Below are 20,632 nucleotides of genomic sequence, written 5' to 3' on the forward strand. Positions count from 1 at the left end.
GTTTTTGAGACATCTCGTCATCAAACCGCAGCATTCGACTGATGTGATTAAACCTTTTTATGGGACATTATGGCCTGGAAAACGTTGCTTCCTGACTTCTACCTCCAGAGGCTGAGGGGTGACTCATGTTTTGACCTGTAAACACCGGCCAAAAGGAGCAACCTCACGAAAGCCTGGAGCTCGTCAAAGTCCTCATCTCACCAGTCTGTGTATGAGTGTCTCCCATGCAGGTTTGTCACCATGGCCACAATGTGCTGCTGGATTTCATCCACCATCAGCAATGCAAAGCTGGACTTAAGGTCTCCGATTCAGGTGGTGGCATACTGGTCCCAGGACCAAACCTTTTGCTGCTGGGACACATATTTTTCCATTTTTGAGGTCCATGCTGCTGCTTCATTCATCTCTCCTCCATTTCCTTCATCTCCAGATGAGTTGGAGTTACAACTGGAGTGTTTCTACTTCAGAGGCCTCCCCCATATTAGCCTCAATGTCCTTGGAGGAAGAGGAGCCATCTTCACACTCAAGAATGCATGGAAATTCCCAGAGACTCTTGTGTGTGTGCTGTCAAGGCCAACTGTGTTTTAGATCTTACTGCAGCCCCAGGGGATCATTCAAGACAGCAGGTTCAGTTAAGACTAAAGAGAAACTCTGAGTTGAGCAACTCTTGAGTTTTAGGTTGCAGCACAGCTGATTGACCTGGTTCAGTGAATTCTGAGGATCATTTCCTCAGAGTTACACACATACACAGACCACAATAAAAAGCCATCATCAATGGAGCTCTGATACCTGGATTCACCATGGCAACGCCTGACAAAAAGCGTACTAGTTATTTCACCCCATTGAAGCAAGAGGTTCTGAAGGAATACAAAGAAGTATTCGGAGAAAAGGGAATACTGCTGCTGCTGCAAAGGAAAGCAGAGCATCATGGGAGAAAATTGCTGCAGTAGTCCACTAATCAAATACATAACTTTCTTAAAATTGTAGTATGTGGGTTGAAAAACACTGCAGGGCAGAATAAAGTCAGATTTTATTGAAGTAGTTCAATCACACTGAAAAACATCTTTCAGAAAGGTAATTATCAAAAGTAAATATTCATTTTTATTTATATTCTGTAAAAAGGTCGTTAACTGAAAAATCAGTGTCGAAATCATGATTTAATCATGGTTTAATGACAACTTGGATATAAACAGCCCATAATAATGTTCACATTTTGACTTCATCAGACCAAGATGACAGGTAAAACAGACAGATTGAGACATTGATATTTAACGTTGTGTTATACCAACCACTATTGTTAGCTTTTGGTTCAATAAGTTTCTTGAGATTAAGGAATTATCAGTGAATAATTCTACTTGAGTACCGTATGTTCATCAGTTTAGCATGATATATTACTTTTTCTGTATATTCCACCCAAATAAACTGAATATTCCTAAATTTTTGTGAGAAGTGTGTACATGTAGAAACTGCACAGTGAGCTGCAATCATTTATGCAGTGATTAACTTCTAAGAGTGGACAAGGAACCCCGCTTTGAAATAGATGATGGACAGCTCGGACATTAAGGAAAAAAATAAATAAAACAACACAGGAATACTCGTATACAGGCGGCTGAAATGAGTTTCCTCCGCAGGGTGGCCGGGCTCTCCCTTAGAGATAGGGTGAGGAGCTCGGTCATCCGGGAGGGGCTCAGAGTAGAGCCGCTGCTCCTCCTCATCGAGAGGAACCAGTTGAGATGGCTCGGGCATCTGGTCAGGATGCCTCCTGGACCTCCCTGGTGAGGTGTTCCAGGAACGTCCCTCTGGGAGGAGACCCCGGGGAAGACCCAGGACACGCTGGAGGGATTATATCTCTCGGCTGGCCTGGGAACGCCTCGGGATCCCCCCCGCAGAGTTGGCAAATGTGGCTGGGGAGAGGGACGTCTGGGCTTCCCTGCTTAGGCTGCTGCCCCCGCGACCCGACCCCGGATAAGCGGCAGAAGATGGATGGATGGATGGATGGACACAGGAAATAATATAGAAAGTAAATTAAAAAAATTATTAAAAGAATGAAATTATGTGAAAATATTTGAATAAAAAACATTTTTTTATTTCATGTTTTTGTCTATGCATTTCCTTGTTTGTTTTACTGTTTTATTCTATGTGTGTGTCACTCCTATCTTTCCATAAGAGTAAACATACTCTTAGTATAGTTCACTCTAGTTTTGACATAAAGCGCTTTATGATCAGGCTCCCCAACAATTTGGAATATGCTGTTAGAAAAGCATATTTCTACCCATCTCTGTTGGTATCTATAGCATATCTTTGTACAGTTTGCTGTTTGTATAGCAGTGTGCTGTTTTCTTAAACATACTGTTATGTTGGAAACAGTAAAAGTTCATGTTACTGTACTAAGTTTAGTTCGTACCGAAGTCCCAGCAGTTATCAAGGCAGCACAGCGCTGCACCAGATCTGAACCTCCCTCTCTGTGGGACGTTTCCATCAGGTGCTGCTAAAGCAGGGATGATAAAATCCTAAAGGACTCCTCCGAAGCTCAGTGACTGTAAACTCAGGCTGCTGAACAGTTCTACATACTTGAACATACACATCATTTGTTACTTTACTAAACTTTTTTTTTTAAAAATTCTGTCACAACTTTTAACTTAATTTGTAAATTAGCCTTAAAACTCTTATTTTATTCTTATTTTTAACTTCTCATTGTTTTTATTGATACTTAAAGCTATTTTAGACATATCCTTGCAGTCTGGAAGTGACTCAGCTTACTTTTCACTACATACTGTTCTTGTATAGCAGAGCAAATAAACATCCTGAATATGTGCATATGTTGGGGTGTATATGTGCTATAAACACTTTCCAGACTTTGAACCACTGATAACTGTTACTGATTATTTCTGCCCAAACTCATCTAAAATCCAACAGATGCCATAAATGACAGGGCAATGCCAAAATTTTATTGATTACAATACCAGATAACCAATTTAAGAAACAAAAACAAGTCCAATGCCCGAGAAAATGACTAAACAGAACAGTTTTGGAAACTAAACAGGGCACCATAAATATGCCAGTAGAATAATCACAGGGATCACAGCCTTTAAAATGAAAGCAAACATCTCTACAACCCTTGCACCAAGGGATAAATATAACACTGCCACCTAGTGGTGACTGACAATCCAGCAGAATTTATCTTAAAGTGATTTTTATAATAAGCAAATAAAGATCAACTGTTTTATTTCTACATTGGAAGGACCACTTCAAGCTTGAAAGATATTTTAAATGCAACAAGTCAAGGCACATTTATGCTTATCTCGATACAGTAATGGAGCTGGGCATTATATGTTCATGCAACAGGGATGATTGTCCCAAACTTACCATAATCACAACAAAGTAAAATCCAAAAAACTTCTTGTTTTTTCATTCCAATTTTTTTTCATTTAACAATGATCCAAAAGCAGGTCCTGATCACTAACGTCATGCATTTTCTTTTCTTATTTTCCTACAAATCCCAGCCTACTAGTGAATTTGTCTTTGTCAATATTCTTATGCTCCGGGATGTGTCTGAAGGTGCAGTCCAGCCTCGTGCAGCCCGTTGTCCTCCAGAAGAAGCATTCCTTCTTGTATGAGCTTCAACAAAAAGGGAAAAAGAAAAACAAAACAAAAAAAAGTTTTACCTTCAGTACTATGGGATTAAAATCCTGCCAGAGTCTGAAACTGAAACAAAATGTTTTGAAACCTTCAAAGTCTGAGTTTAAAAACTGAAATAAAATCTGAAAATAAGTTTTAAAAAATAAAAAAAAACTTAAAAAGTCTGGAAAAAACACTTTGAATCTCTGCAAGCATAATTTTTTTTTTTTTTTTGCTAATATTTTTATTTTTCATAGGTGCAACATGCATGTTAGTTTCAGCTTCGCATGTTCAGAGATTCAACCCTCTTGCTGTTTTCAATACGACATTTCCAGTTTTAAAAAAAGGTAATTTTGTCCCAACCGATTAGTTTGCAACCTTGAAACTCGAGTTTTTAAGCGTTAAAATCTTCTGCAAACATCATTTTGTATATGTGCTCTGGGTGCAACACTGCTTTTGTTTTGCAGAGTCTCAAACCTCCAAATTACCCTCACATTTTCAGAGTTTCATCCACACCGCTGCGAGGTTGCAAAGCCGTGATTTTTGCCAGGGTTCGCTCTGTTTTAACTTGAAACTCTGAAACTGTCACCTAGGAAAAAAACAGCTTTCGCATTTTACTGACGCCAGGATAAACAGATAGTTTTAATAAAACAGCTGATTGAGGTGGTGAGAAAGAACGAAACATTTACGTGTGCGGCGGACGAATTATCTCATTAATTATGAAACAACTGGGTCGACTGTTTACTGCAAATAAACACACAGACATCCACCAGGCAGTGACCCCCACCCATTGCAGACACAGCTTATTGTGGAGTATGAATGGACCAGACCACGAAAACCTTTTCTTGTTCTTGTGGCCTTGAGAGCAAAAACAAACTTCTGTTATATCACCTGGATATAACCGGCTTATTACTCTACCGGAGAAATCGTTGATTACAGGAGGCAAGTGTCCCTCCCACAGAGCCTTTTACCCCCCATAGTGCAAGTTTCAGATAAAAAAAATAACATGATTGCAACCTCGCTGTGGTGTGGACAAAACCCTGAAAATGTGAGGATGAATTGAAAACAGCAACAAGAGGTTTTAATCTCTGAACAAGTGAGACTAAAACTCTGTAATATGCATGTAGTACTTAGTACTAAATAAAAATTCAAGTACAAAACTGTTCTTGCAGAGATTCAAAGGTTTTTTTTTATAACTACTTTAAGGTTTCAAAACTTATTTTCAGACTCGCAAAACTATTTCAAGTTTCCAAACTCTGACTTTCAAAGTTTCAACACGCTTTCTTTTGGTTTCCGATTAAGGCAGGATTCTCTTCCCATAAAGTACAAACTTTATCCAAAACTGAAACAAAGGAGTGGTTTTATGAATACAAGGAAGATCTGAGATGGTCTTACTCAGGACGTGGGAAGTTGTCAGTGATGTCCGACTTGGAGCCGCTGAGGGAAGGATTGAATTTGAACGGATGTCTGACTGTCAGCGGAGCGCCCTCCTCCACCATACCCTGAACAGGAAATAATCATTTTCAGTGTCGACTCATCACACCGTTATTTTCAGTGAAAATAAAGGACCCTAAAGTGGTGAAAGTCCAAATTTTCTAAATTCTCAGTGAGATCCTGACACTTGTTTGATACATAATTTGACATTAAATATAAAAAAATCGCTACAGGAATGAAGGACTTTGAGTTTTCACCAAATCAGACAGAATCTGAGGAAATCCAACTCTTACAGTAATAAATAAATACATGAAGTTTTAGAGTAATACAAAAATACATAGACTTTTAGAGTAATAAATAAACACATGGAGTTTTAGAGGGATAAATAAACACATGGAGTTTTAGAGTAATAAATAAACACATGGAGTTTTAGAGTAATAAATAAACACATGGAGTTTTAGAGGGATAAATAAACACATGGAGTTTTAGAGGGATAAATAAACACATGGACTTTTAAAGTAATAAATAAACACATGGAGTTTTAGAGTAATAAATAAACACATGGAGTTTTAGAGTAATAAATAAACATGGAGTTTTAGAGTAATAAATAAACACATGGAGTTTTAGAGTAATAAATAAACACATGGAGTTTTAGAGTAATAAACAAACACATGGAGTTTTAGAGTAATAAATAAACACATGGAGTTTTAGAGTAATAAATAAACACATGGAGTTTTAGAGTAATAAATAAACACATGGAGTTTTAGAGTAATAAATAAACACATGGAGTTTTAGAGGGATAAATAAACACATGGAGTTTTAGAGGGATAAATAAACACATGGAGTTTTAGAGGGATAAATAAACACATGGAGTTTTAGAGTGATAAATAAACACATGGAGTTTTAGAGTAATAAATAAACACATGGAGTTTTAGAGGGATAAATAAACACATGGAGTTTTAGAGGGATAAATAAACACATGGAGTTTTAGAGTAATAAACACATGGAGTTTTAGAGTAATAAACACATGGAGTTTTAGAGTAATAAATAAACACATGGAGTTTTAGAGTGATAAATAAACACATGGAGTTTTAGAGGGATAAATAAACACATGGAGTTTTAGAGGGATAAATAAACACATGGAGTTTTAGAGGGATAAATAAACACATGGAGTTTTAGAGTAATAAATAAACACATGGAGTTTTAGAGTAATAAATAAATCCATGGAGTTTTAGAGTAATAAATAAATCCATGGAGTTTTAGAGTAATAAATAAACATGGAGTTTTAGAGTAATAAATAAACACATGGAGTTTTAGAGTAATAAATAAACACATGGAGTTTTAGAGTAATAAATAAACACATGGAGTTTTAGAGGGATAAATAAACACATGGAGTTTTAGAGTAATAAATAAACACATGGAGTTTTAGAGTAATAAACACATGGAGTTTTAGAGTAATAAATAAATCCATGGAGTTTTAGAGTAATAAATAAACACATGGAGTTTTAGAGTAATAAATAAACACATGGAGTTTTAGAGGGATAAATAAACACATGGAGTTTTAGAGGGATAAATAAACACATGGAGTTTTAGAGTAATAAATAAACACATGGAGTTTTAGAGTAATAAATAAACACATGGAGTTTTAGAGTAATAAATAAATCCATGGAGTTTTAGAGTAATAAATAAACACATGGAGTTTTAGAGTAATAAATAAACACATGGAGTTTTAGAGGGATAAATAAACATGGAGTTTTAGAGGGATAAATAAATCCATGGAGTTTTAGAGTAATAAATAAATCCATGGAGTTTTAGAGTAATAAATAAACACATGGAGTTTTAGAGTAATAAATAAACACATGGAGTTTTAGAGGGATAAATAAACACATGGAGTTTTAGAGGGATAAATAAACACATGGAGTTTTAGAGGGATAAATAAACACATGGAGTTTTAGAGTAATAAATAAACACATGGAGTTTTAGAGTAATAAATAAACACATGGAGTTTTAGAGTAATAAATAAACACATGGAGTTTTAGAGGGATAAATAAACACATGGAGTTTTAGAGGGATAAATAAACACATGGAGTTTTAGAGTAATAAACACATGGAGTTTTAGAGTAATAAATAAATCCATGGAGTTTTAGAGTAATAAATAAACATGGAGTTTTAGAGTAATAAATAAACACATGGAGTTTTAGAGTAATAAATAAACACATGGAGTTTTAGAGGGATAAATAAACACATGGAGTTTTAGAGGGATAAATAAACACATGGACTTTTAAAGTAATAAATAAACACATGGAGTTTTAGAGTAATAAATAAACACATGGAGTTTTAGAGTAATAAATAAACACATGGAGTTTTAGAGGGATAAATAAACATGGAGTTTTAGAGTAATAAATAAACACATGGAGTTTTAGAGGGATAAATAAACACATGGAGTTTTAGAGGGATAAATAAACATGGAGTTTTAGAGGGATAAATAAACACATGGAGTTTTAGAGGGATAAATAAACATGGAGTTTTAGAGTAATAAATAAACACATGGAGTTTTAGAGTAATAAATAAACACATGGAGTTTTAGAGGGATAAATAAACATGGAGTTTTAGAGTAATAAATAAACACATGGAGTTTTAGAGTAATAAATAAATCCATGGAGTTTTAGAGTAATAAATAAACACATGGAGTTTTAGAGTAATAAATAAACACATGGAGTTTTAGAGGGATAAATAAACACATGGAGTTTTAGAGGGATAAATAAACACATGGAGTTTTAGAGTAATAAATAAACACATGGAGTTTTAGAGGGATAAATAAACACATGGAGTTTTAGAGGGATAAATAAACACATGGAGTTTTAGAGTAATAAACACATGGAGTTTTAGAGTAATAAATAAATCCATGGAGTTTTAGAGTAATAAATAAACATGGAGTTTTAGAGTAATAAATAAACACATGGAGTTTTAGAGTAATAAATAAACACATGGAGTTTTAGAGGGATAAATAAACACATGGAGTTTTAGAGGGATAAATAAACACATGGACTTTTAAAGTAATAAATAAACACATGGAGTTTTAGAGGGATAAATAAACACATGGACTTTTAAAGTAATAAATAAACACATGGAGTTTTAGAGTAATAAATAAACACATGGAGTTTTAGAGGGATAAATAAATCCATGGAGTTTTAGAGGGATAAATAAATCCATGGAGTTTTAGAGTAATAAATAAATCCATGGAGTTTTAGAGGGATAAATAAACACATGGAGTTTTAGAGTAATAAATAAACATATGGAGTTTTAGAGTAATAAATAAACACATGGAGTTTTAGAGTGATAAATAAACACATGGAGTTTTAGAGGGATAAATAAACACATGGAGTTTTAGAGGGATAAATAAACACATGGAGTTTTAGAGGGATAAATAAACACATGGAGTTTTAGAGTAATAAATAAACACATGGAGTTTTAGAGTAATAAACACATGGAGTTTTAGAGTAATAAATAAATCCATGGAGTTTTAGAGTAATAAATAAACATGGAGTTTGAGTAATAAATAAACACATGGAGTTTTAGAGTAATAAATAAACACATGGAGTTTTAGAGGGATAAATAAACACATGGAGTTTTAGAGTAATAAATAAATCCATGGAGTTTTAGAGGGATAAATAAACACATGGAGTTTTAGAGTAATAAATAAACATATGGAGTTTTAGAGTAATAAATAAACACATGGAGTTTTAGAGTGATAAATAAACACATGGAGTTTTAGAGGGATAAATAAACACATGGAGTTTTAGAGGGATAAATAAACACATGGAGTTTTAGAGGGATAAATAAACACATGGAGTTTTAGAGTAATAAATAAACACATGGAGTTTTAGAGTAATAAATGAACATGGAGTTTTAGAGTAATAAATAAACACATGGAGTTTTAGAGTAATAAATAAACACATGGAGTTTTAGAGGGATAAATAAACCCATGGAGTTTTAGAGGGATAAATAAACCCATGGAGTTTTAGAGGGATAAATAAATCCATGGAGTTTTAGAGTAATAAATAAACACATGGAGTTTTAGAGTAATAAATAAACACATGGAGTTTTAGAGGGATAAATAAACACATGGAGTTTTAGAGGGATAAATAAACACATGGAGTTTTAGAGGGATAAATAAACACATGGAGTTTTAGAGGGATAAATAAACACATGGAGTTTTAGAGTAATAAATAAACACATGGAGTTTTAGAGTAATAAATAAACACATGGAGTTTTAGAGTAATAAATAAACACATGGAGTTTTAGAGTAACAAATAAACACATGGAGTTTTAGAGTAATAAATAAACACATGGAGTTTTAGAGTAATAAATAAACACATGGAGTTTTAGAGTAATAAATAAACACATGGAGTTTTAGAGTAATAAATAAACACATGGAGTTTTAGAGTAATAAATAAACACATGGAGTTTTAGAGTAATAAATAAACACATGGAGTTTTAGAGTAATAAATAAACACATGGAGTTTTAGAGTAATAAATAAACACATGGAGTTTTAGAGTAATAAATAAATCCATGGAGTTTTAGAGTAATAAATAAACACATGGAGTTTTAGAGTAATAAATAAACACATGGAGTTTTAGAGTAATAAATAAACACATGGAGTTTTAGAGTAACAAATAAACACATGGAGTTTTAGAGGGATAAATAAACACATGGAGTTTTAGAGGGATAAATAAACACATGGAGTTTTAGAGGGATAAATAAACACATGGAGTTTTAGAGGGATAAATAAACACATGGAGTTTTAGAGGGATAAATAAACACATGGAGTTTTAGAGGGATAAATAAACACATGGAGTTTTAGAGGGATAAATAAACACATGGAGTTTTAGAGGGATAAATAAACACATGGAGTTTTAGAGGGATAAATAAACACATGGAGTTTTAGAGGGATAAATAAACACATGGAGTTTTAGAGTAATAAATAAACACATGGAGTTTTAGAGTAATAAATAAATCCATGGAGTTTTAGAGTAATAAATAAACACATGGAGTTTTAGAGTAATAAATAAACACATGGAGTTTTAGAGTAATAAATAAACACATGGAGTTTTAGAGTAATAAATAAACACATGGAGTTTTAGAGTAATAAATAAATCCATGGAGTTTTAGAGTAATAAATAAACACATGGAGTTTTAGAGTAATAAATAAATCCATGGAGTTTTAGAGTAACAAATAAACACATGGAGTTTTAGAGGGATAAATAAACACATGGAGTTTTAGAGTAATAAATAAACACATGGAGTTTTAGAGGGACAAATAAATCCATGGAGTTTTAGAGGGATAAATAAACACACGGAGTTTTAGAGGGATAAATAAACACATGGAGTTTTAGAGTGATAAATAAACACATGGAGTTTTAGAGTAATAAATAAACCCATGGAGTTTTAGAGTAATAAATAAACACATGGAGTTTTAGAGGGATAAATAAACACATGGAGTTTTAGAGGGATAAATAAACACATGGAGTTTTAGAGGGATAAATAAACACATGGAGTTTTAGAGGGATAAATAAACACATGGAGTTTTAGAGTAATAAATAAACACATGGAGTTTTAGAGGGATAAATAAACACATGGAGTTTTAGAGGGATAAATAAACACATGGAGTTTTAGAGTAATAAATAAACACATGGAGTTTTAGAGTAATAAATAAACACATGGAGTTTTAGAGTAATAAATAAACACATGGAGTTTTAGAGGGATAAATAAACACATGGAGTTTTAGAGGGATAAATAAACACATGGAGTTTTAGAGGGATAAATAAACACATGGAGTTTTAGAGGGATAAATAAACACATGGAGTTTTAGAGGGATAAATAAACACATGGAGTTTTAGAGGGATAAATAAACACATGGAGTTTTAGAGGGATAAATAAACACATGGAGTTTTAGAGGGATAAATAAACACATGGAGTTTTAGAGGGATAAATAAACACATGGAGTTTTAGAGGGATAAATAAACACATGGAGTTTTAGAGGGATAAATAAACACATGGAGTTTTAGAGGGATAAATAAACACATGGAGTTTTAGAGGGATAAATAAACACATGGAGTTTTAGAGGGATAAATAAACACATGGAGTTTTAGAGTAATAAATAAACACATGGAGTTTTAGAGTAATAAATAAATCCATGGAGTTTTAGAGTAATAAATAAACACATGGAGTTTTAGAGTAATAAATAAACACATGGAGTTTTAGAGTAATAAATAAACACATGGAGTTTTAGAGTAATAAATAAACACATGGAGTTTTAGAGTAATAAATAAATCCATGGAGTTTTAGAGTAATAAATAAACACATGGAGTTTTAGAGTAATAAATAAATCCATGGAGTTTTAGAGTAACAAATAAACACATGGAGTTTTAGAGGGATAAATAAACACATGGAGTTTTAGAGTAATAAATAAACACATGGAGTTTTAGAGGGACAAATAAATCCATGGAGTTTTAGAGGGATAAATAAACACACGGAGTTTTAGAGGGATAAATAAACACATGGAGTTTTAGAGTGATAAATAAACACATGGAGTTTTAGAGTGATAAATAAACACATGGAGTTTTAGAGTAATAAATAAACATATGGAGTTTTAGAGTAATAAATAAACACATGGAGTTTTAGAGGGATAAATAAACCCATGGAGTTTTAGAGGGATAAATAAACACATGGAGTTTTAGAGGGATAAATAAACACATGGAGTTTTAGAGGGATAAATAAACACATGGAGTTTTAGAGTAATAAATAAACACATGGAGTTTTAGAGTAATAAACAAATCCATGGAGTTTTAGAGTAATAAATAAACATGGAGTTTTAGAGTAATAAATAAACACATGGAGTTTTAGAGTAATAAATAAACACATGGAGTTTTAGAGTAATAAATAAACACATGGAGTTTTAGAGTAATAAATAAACACATGGAGTTTTAGAGGGATAAATAAACACATGGAGTTTTAGAGGGATAAATAAACACATGGAGTTTTAGAGGAATAAATAAACACATGGAGTTTTAGAGGGATAAATAAACACATGGAGTTTTAGAGGGATAAATAAACACATGGAGTTTTAGAGGGATAAATAAACACATGGAGTTTTAGAGTAATAAATAAACACATGGAGTTTTAGAGTAATAAATAAACACATGGAGTTTTAGAGTAATAAATAAACACATGGAGTTTTAGAGTAACAAATAAATCCATGGAGTTTTAGAGTAATAAATAAACACATGGAGTTTTAGAGGGATAAATAAACACATGGAGTTTTAGAGTAATAAATAAATCCATGGAGTTTTAGAGTAATAAATAAACACATGGAGTTTTAGAGTAATAAATAAACACATGGAGTTTTAGAGTAATAAATAAACACATGGAGTTTTAGAGTAATAAATAAACACATGGAGTTTTAGAGTAATAAATAAATCCATGGAGTTTTAGAGTAATAAATAAACACATGGAGTTTTAGAGTAATAAATAAATCCATGGAGTTTTAGAGTAACAAATAAACACATGGAGTTTTAGAGGGATAAATAAACACATGGAGTTTTAGAGTAATAAATAAATCCATGGAGTTTTAGAGTAATAAATAAACACATGGAGTTTTAGAGTAATAAATAAACACATGGAGTTTTAGAGTAATAAATAAATCCATGGAGTTTTAGAGTAATAAATAAATCCATGGAGTTTTAGAGTAACAAATAAACACATGGAGTTTTAGAGTAATAAATAAACACATGGAGTTTTAGAGGGATAAATAAACACATGGAGTTTTAGAGTAATAAATAAACACATGGAGTTTTAGAGTAATAAATAAACACATGGAGTTTTAGAGTAATAAATAAACACATGGAGTTTTAGAGTAATAAATAAACACATGGAGTTTTAGAGTAATAAATAAACACATGGAGTTTTAAAGTAATTAATAAATACCTGGACAAACCTGGATAACGCAAAATTAAACATCAAAAACTTCTGAGAGGAAAACCTGAATGTTCAGTGAGTATAAACTACTGACATCTAGTGATAAATGATACACGGCATCAAACCAAGTGCAGTTGTGAATATGGTGGCTGTCAGTGGCCAAAATTCTTCAACACAAACATGTTTTCATCTGTGAGTGGATGCAATGGTTTCAGCTCCACTACAGGAAACTATTGTTCACAACCTTCAGGTGGAGGCATTGACCAAACATCACAAAACTCCTGTGCAAACACAGTAAACGGTTTGCCGTTGTTGTTTGACCACAATAGTTGCAAGTCTTCGTGTTTCGCTTGATGAATGTCGTTTTACATAATCACATTTGGAAATCCTGAACACGCCTGAAAGAAGACTTTGCACAAAGATGTATCTTATAAAACTTTTAAATCTGAGCAACAAGGTTATTTAAAATCCACAACGTCCAAATTACCCTTTATGGAGCAAGTGACTATTGTTGATCACTTTGTTTTCTTTCATATTCAACATGAAACTTTTTTTTTTTGTTATTGTAACAACAGAATAGATGTCTTTGTTCATACCAGAAGGACAATCTTAGGTTAAAGTGTCTAATTTCAAGGTATTTCATTGAGTGCCCAACAAAGGGTTCAGCTTTTTTCCTTCCTCTGCAGGCTGAAACAAACTGAGCTCCAACAGAAAGCGCTGGAGAAATGCAGCTGATTGGGTCAGAGTGTGGTATGCCTCTTGCACCAAGTGGTGAAGAAATGACATATTGTCAAATTAAAGCTTCTAATCCCAGATGCCAACCTCTGTCAGCTATGTCAGTTAAACGTATGAACAGGTCATACGCAAACACAGGTCCAAGTAAACAGAAACATACGTTGATACACTGGATGGCTTTGTCGCAGTCGTCCTTTCTGGTGTAGTTCACAAACGCACACTGACGTTCGAGCAGCATCTTGATGCTGTAGATGGTCCCGGCTCTGCAAAACCAACAATGACAAAGCAAGCACATCTGTTGAGCAAAGTGCAGCATCAGATGTGGTATTTATCAAAAAGGATGTCTCCATCAACATTTTTTTCTTTTAATTTAGGCTCAGAGGAATCTAAATAAAAATTCAAGAGTTGCAGCAAATGGTTGATTGTTCAGATAGTTGTCTGAGTAAGTTATAGGAGACTATTTCAATGAGTTTGTTTTGCCAAAACATTTCCAGGTTCCAGCAGATGGGATGTACCGAGAGTTTGATTATGACAGCAATCCATGTTGTTAACATTTATTTATATTAAAAATGCAACATTGTCCCGCATTATTTACTTAATAGACAAACAAGAAAAATGTAAGCTTAAAAAAATTTAAATAAACTTCAGTTGCTTTAAAAAAATAAATAAATAAATAAAAAAAATCATAAAAAATTAGATAACACTGAAAAAATATGGCTGAAATAAAGAAAGTTAGTATGGAAAATGCAAAAGATTTGTTTTAAAATCTTGGGAGAAGAGTCATTAAGTTTGGTTAAATTTCTGTGCAACAGTTTAACAAACACGGACTAATTCAACATATTCTTTCCTAAAACATAAGAAGTAGAGAGCAAATCCGTCTGCAGAAACTTTTAATTCATCTTTAAATCATTAAATATTTTAGCTTTTCTAAAAAAAGTAAAGTTTAAATATACATGAATATTAGGGGTGGGAATATCGAATCAAAAAAATCGACAATAGGGATTTTTTGCTTCACAATTTTAAAATAGATTTTTTTTTTTGGTTAAAAAATCAATTTGGTTAAAAATAATCCATTATAAAATTTGTCATTTTTATTGTTTTTATTGATCTCTTTATTTGTGTTCTTGGGCATTATGGCAGCAGAATGATGGTCTGTGTTGTTTTTTCCTCACTGAAATCAAGAAAAATGACGAGCAAAAAAGATGTTTTATATATTTTTTTTGTTTTTAATCTACAAAAATCAGCAATATTGAAGAATCGTGAGAATCGCAATTTAAACCGAATTGGCACCCAAAAAAAATCTGAATCAAATCAAAAGCATATCATCACAGCCCTAACGAATATAATGTATAAGAAAGATTTGTGTTGATTCTTTTTACATCTACAGTAAAACTAAGACCTCTCAGACGAGGTGCTTTATGAAAACCTCAAACAAACATCACACTCAGTCCTGACAGCGATACTTCACCTGCTGAAGAGTTCATGGAGTTTGGCGTAGGTCATAGAAGGGCCCAGCGTTCCCACCCAAACCGGGAAAAGTTCCCTTTAAACAAACAAACAGAAATAATGAGACTAAATTTCTGCTGGACTCACAGAAAAAAAGAAAGAATAAATCTAATAAATAAAAATGAGTCCAACACAAGATCCTGCTAGTACGAGTTTAAAGAGACCAGCTCACGGTTTGACAGAGCTCCTGGAGTGACGGGTCGGAGACTGAGAGCTTGACCTGCTTTGCTCGTAAAGATTCAAATCTTTGATGTGTTGCGTTCGAGGACGGCTCATCTGTTGGACAACCTCCCACTCTCCCTCATCGTTGCACGCCTGCTTCGCTGGCTTCTCTTTGACTTGATTGATGCCAACTGATGAGGAGGAGCAAACACTGAAACTGTTCAGGTACCAAGACATCGCTGTCATATTTCCACCACTGACAAACATTTTGTGGCGCTCACCTCTGGAACTTGGGCCGCTGTCACCGGCAAACAGAGCTTCCACAGATTCCTCCAATGTGCCGTGAGTTTTCAAAGCCTCTGAGCACTGCGCCCAGGAGAAGCCCATTTCCTGAAGTCGTAGCAGAGACATGATACAGACAGATATTAAAAGACCCAACCTGGCAGATGCCCAAAGGTTATAAGATATTTATAAGCGCTTTCTACCATGAGGTGCAACGTTTGCGCTCGTTTCAGCTCCTGTGCCGCCTCGGCGCTCGCACTTTCCAGCTTCAACACCTCCTTATAGATCAGCGAGGCCTCGTAGTACCTCTGCAGAAATCACAAGCAACACAAGGAGTCACACTTTAGATGATGTAATAACCCTGGAAAAGTCTGGGAGTTTATGCAGAATAAGGAATTCAAATAAATAAATCATACATATTATACATTTATGAAATAAGTAATGGTAGAATTTAATCAAAGTTTGTGCATGTGCTGGTTTTTTTTCCCTAATTAGTTAAATTAACTGCAACATCTGTATCAACTCTGGAGAGAAAATCATTGTAATTCAATAAATGCAAACAGTGAGAGGAGAATAAAGCAGCAGAATCAACGATCTGAATTCAACATAATTCATTTACCTTGAGCCCACAGAGAGCTTTGCCTTTCCGAAATAAACCTTTTATCCATTTTGGTTCCATGGAGAGTGCGACGTCCGCATCCCTGAGAGCATTTTCATACTGCTGCAGTCTCTCATAACAAAGAGACCGATTTCCAAATAACCTAAAAAAAAAATTTTTTAAAAAAAACCGCACAGTAAACATGGTTTATTGGCATTAATATGAAGAGCAGCAGAGTGTTTTATTGAAAATAAAGCCGGTTTAGGTTCTTACTTAAATTCCTTTGGGTTGTATTTAATGGCGTCAGTGAAGCATTTCACTGCCATCTCATACTGTGCAGCAGCAGCCAAACGATTCCCCGTATCTGCATAACAGGAAGGACAGAAACACTGATTTTAATATTTCTGTTTAAGGTAAAGGTCCTATAACTAATGTAAAAGGGAAATTGTACTCACTGGCTAGCTCAATGCTTTTCTTTGAAAACTCCTCTGCAGTAGGATTCAGCATTTTCTGTTTTAAAAAAACAAAGTTTGAATGTAGATGAATAAAATTTAAAAGTAATATTACCATGTCGTAGTTTTGTTGTTTTTTATTTGATAAACTTGACAAATTTGCCATTTTTTTCTTACTGAAATAAAACAAGTGAACAAAATCAGTTTTAGCTGTCACAGAAACAGTAAAATGGGTCACTTAAAGGTGGAGTATGTAAGATTTTCAATATTTTAAAAAAAATTACTTAATAAAAATAACTACAATCATAATTAGATAGTTTTTTGAACATGTAGGTTCCAGTCTGTTCATATTTGATGCGTTATGAAATTGCAAGTTTAATTAATGACAAATGACAAAAAGCACTTTTTTTTTTTACTGGTAGGCAAACATTTAAGAAGGGACTTTGTCATTAAAAAAAAACTTGTAATTTAATAACACATCAAATATGGACAGACTGGAACCTAAATGTTTAAAAAAAACTATCTAATTATGATTGTTATTTTTTTAGTTTTGTTTGTTTTTTTTTAATATTGAAAATCTTACAAACTCCACCTTTAAGAAACAAAAAATGTTGTTAAAATGTATTTAAATGGCACTAAAGAATAAAGAGCATCATTGTTTTATTGCTACCTCTTGAGAAACGTGTTGCTCCTTCTGAACCTGAAGTTTGTCTGCAACTTCTGGTTTTACTTCTTTAGGTTCAACTTTAATTTTTTCCTTTTTTCCAGCTTTTGCAGGTTTCTGGATACACACCTCAGGCTGCAATTCAGTTGATGAGGAGTGTAAATTATTCAAACCCAAATCCTGTGAAGAATTAAACTAATTGGTCAGATTTTTCATGTCAGCTCTTCTGTAACATTTATTAAAACAAACTTAAGAATCTCCAAACCTTTTGCTCCTCTTCCTCATTCATTTTAACATCTTTATTGTCAGTATGGTGCGCATCAGATCCAGCTCCCTCAGATGCCGTTTGTGACCTATCAGATTTAGGAGATTCCTTTGCGTCTGAATGACAACAAATTGGAGAGCTTTCTTTCTGTTTTTCTTCTTCAGAACAATGCTTGCCATCCTGCTCCACCCCCTCCTGAAAATACATCACAGATAACCATAGCTTTCAAGAGGCTTCTCTTCTTGGGAGGGTTTTTTTGTTTTCAGATGACCAGCATACATGCAACTGCAATTAACAGCAAGAACTAACTTTGACCTACAGGTAAATTGTCTTTAAGTGCATTCTCCTTTTCAAGCCGTTTCTTCTCTTTTTTACGCTGTAACAAACAAAAAATTAAAAAAATGTTACGAACAACTATCAATGAAGCGATGTTCAGAATAATAGTTATGCACATGCTTACCATTTTTTTCCGCTTGTTCTTCTGCGTTTTCCCACTACGTCGATCCTCTTCTACCATCAGTTCCTGTGCAATTTTATCTGCCTCCTAGGAAAACAAAAAATTGGAAAGGGGGGTGAACGTACACACATTTGCTTGAGATCATTTCTACATTTTGGATACGTTTCTTGAAGTTAATTTACATCAGTCAGACTTTCCCAAAATTTCATTTTGAGGCAACAGAAACAGAGTGAGTTACCTCATCGGTGAGTTGTTTTATTTGTGGATGTGGCGCTAACATCCTGTGAGCAGAATGACTATCATCGCTATCATCATCATCCTCATCAGAATATATCAGATCATCTTCCAGAGACCCTAAAAAATTCAATCCTGCAAGGCACAAGAGACTAATTTGAGGTCACAACGCGAAAAAAACAGCTGGGTGCACATTCCACACTACATTTCTAAGGTTTTCAAGCTTTGATCTTTCAATATATAGAAACAGCTCGGAAATAATAAGACACCCAAATCAGAGAAATTCTTACCAAATAAAGCAGGTGTAAGCATGTCCATGAAAGACCCTCCAGAACTGCGACCATTTAAGAAATCCACCATTGATTCCTGAGAAGCAGAAGTGATCAGTGATTTGGTTTGATAAGTGAATCCTTTTACCAGCTACAAGGCTGTGAGTTTAAACAATAATAATAATAATAAAAACAACACTATTGATATTATTATTATTATTATTATTAATAATAATGATAACAATAATAATAAAAATAATAAGAAGAATGATAATAATAATAATAATTCAAAAGTTTCATTGACAACTTAAGTATAACGGATTGTTTCAATTCTTCACATTCAGGAAAAAGATCAAAATCACACACATCCTCTAAAAAATAAGACTATGTGCCGGATCTAAAGACAAGCGATGACAAAAAGAGAAAAGTGCACACTAGAATAAGGTTCCGATGTTTTATTGACCAAAAAAAAGTGAGACATTTCAGGCCACAGTCTGAGGAAGGGCTGAGGCCCGAAACATCAGTCACTTGTTTGTTTGTTTGTTGTTGTTTTTTTTTTGTTTTTTGTTTACACATTTAGTCAATAAGCTAAAACTATTGATCACATTGTTTATCTGTTAATTCTTCCTTTTGCATTTCTGATCCATAGCTTTAGATAGAGAGAGGTTTATTGTCATTGTAGCAGAGCAACAACAACATTGGAGGTGCAACCCCACTTTGTGTGCAAAATTAAAAATGCAACGATACAAAAAGAAGTTACCGCTAATCAACTATGAAACAATTGAGCTTCAGTAATTATCTACAGAGATAATAGTCTTTTGTTGTTTGACACCCCTGCTTTAAAGGACACTCAATGAAATACCTTGAAATTAGACATTTTAACCTAAAACTATCTTTCTGGTATGTACCAATACCTCCATTCTGTTGTTACATTAACAAAAATTTAATGCTGAATATGAAAGATAACGAAGTGATCAAAAATTCATTTGCCCCATAAAGGGTTAAACTACTCTCTGTTTTGATTACTGTTATTGTGAAATGGCTGGTATACAACTGGCAAGAGGCCTAAAACCAGACAAACCTTTTGACCTAATGTTGTATTAAAGCAACAAAATGATAACAGTCTGACTCATACTCACGTGTGTTTGCATTAGTCTCGAGTTTTCTCTTATTCTAGGCATCTGGACGCCACCTGACAAGACAGTGCGACGTCAAAGGTTAACATGAATGTTTAAATATCACACACCTTTAAGCTGTTCTATATTAATAAAAAATATATAGTCATATTAGCCCCACTTAAATGATCTCCATAAACAAACAACAAAGCCACTTTAGCACGAAGCTAACTGGCCTGACTGGTTCAGTTCTTCGTAAATGAAACTCAGAAACTAAGTTATCATCGCTATTTTCTTACCTTTAACCGGCGCCTTTTTTCTTGACATGATGTTTTACTTCTTTATTAAACTGATATTAATTAAATTTCGCTGTCAGCAACTTTTGTCTTTCAGGAATATATATTTTTGTCAGGTTTATTTTTACAAGTTAACTCGTCTTTACAGCTTTGTCCTTCTGCGCTCCTCCTCCTTTCTTCTTCGGATTTTTTTTCTAGCGCAACTTCTTCTTCTCTGGAAATTGGTAGCTAGTGCTAGTCTTGTTGCATCACTTCCACCTTCTGGTGTTGCTTTTAATCGTCTTCGTTGATTTAAAACCATATGAAACAAAATTTAAAATGTTTTTGTAAAAAGGTGTGCAAAATCGAGGGGGGCGGGTATTGTTATTGTATATTAATGAGAATATTTACATTTTCCAATTGCGGGACACATTTTGCGCCCTATCCACAGTCTTAATGAGAATATATCTGATTACCTTTTTAATTTGATTTGTATCATTTTTGGTTTGAAATATATAAGTACATCTAATTCAATCTTTTTCACAGTAAAAGAAAGAACAAAATAAACACAACTATTTATAAGGTGTTTCC

General features: G+C 33.5%; 1 protein-coding gene across 2 annotated transcripts; it reads right to left on the minus strand.

The window, feature by feature from the left end:
- Positions 1-1,127: 1,127 nt before the first annotated feature.
- LOC306772655 (uncharacterized protein) lies at positions 1,128-20,228 on the minus strand. Of its 2 annotated transcripts, none has more exons than XM_079262239.1 (18): positions 20,066-20,228; positions 19,791-19,843; positions 18,673-18,748; positions 18,387-18,517; positions 18,152-18,235; positions 18,011-18,067; positions 17,692-17,886; positions 17,433-17,561; positions 16,766-16,820; positions 16,584-16,674; positions 16,332-16,473; positions 15,916-16,020; positions 15,712-15,820; positions 15,441-15,621; positions 15,231-15,305; positions 13,923-14,025; positions 5,011-5,117; positions 1,128-3,615 (listed from the first exon to the last, which is right to left on the minus strand). In XM_079262239.1, the coding sequence occupies exons 1-18, from the start codon at positions 20,091-20,093 to the stop codon at positions 3,480-3,482; spliced, it is 1,857 nt and encodes a 618-aa protein (XP_079118365.1). In that variant the 5' UTR covers positions 20,094-20,228; the 3' UTR covers positions 1,128-3,479. The 2 variants fall into 2 exon arrangements, with proteins under 2 accessions (XP_079118365.1, XP_079118364.1); XM_079262238.1 differs by having other exon boundaries at positions 17,433-17,606.
- Positions 20,229-20,632: the final 404 nt, after the last annotated feature.

This window comes from Telmatherina bonti (assembly GCF_933228915.1).
Source record: "Telmatherina bonti genome assembly, chromosome: 22".
NCBI lineage: Eukaryota > Metazoa > Chordata > Actinopteri > Atheriniformes > Telmatherinidae > Telmatherina > Telmatherina bonti.

What these genes read in the sequence shown, in the direction of transcription:
- LOC306772655 (XM_079262238.1), bottom strand. Translation starts at nt 20,093, where the DNA reads ATGTCAAGAAAAAAGGCGCCGGTTAAAG. An exon ending in AAGCTCTCTGTGGGCTCAAG is followed by an intron (nt 16,021 to 16,331) that starts GTAAATGAATTA and finishes TGATTTCTGCAG; the next exon opens with AGGTACTACGAGGCCTCGCT. An exon ending in GACAACTTCCCACGTCCTGA is followed by an intron (nt 3,616 to 5,010) that starts GTAAGACCATCT and finishes TTTTTGTTGAAG; the next exon opens with CTCATACAAGAAGGAATGCT.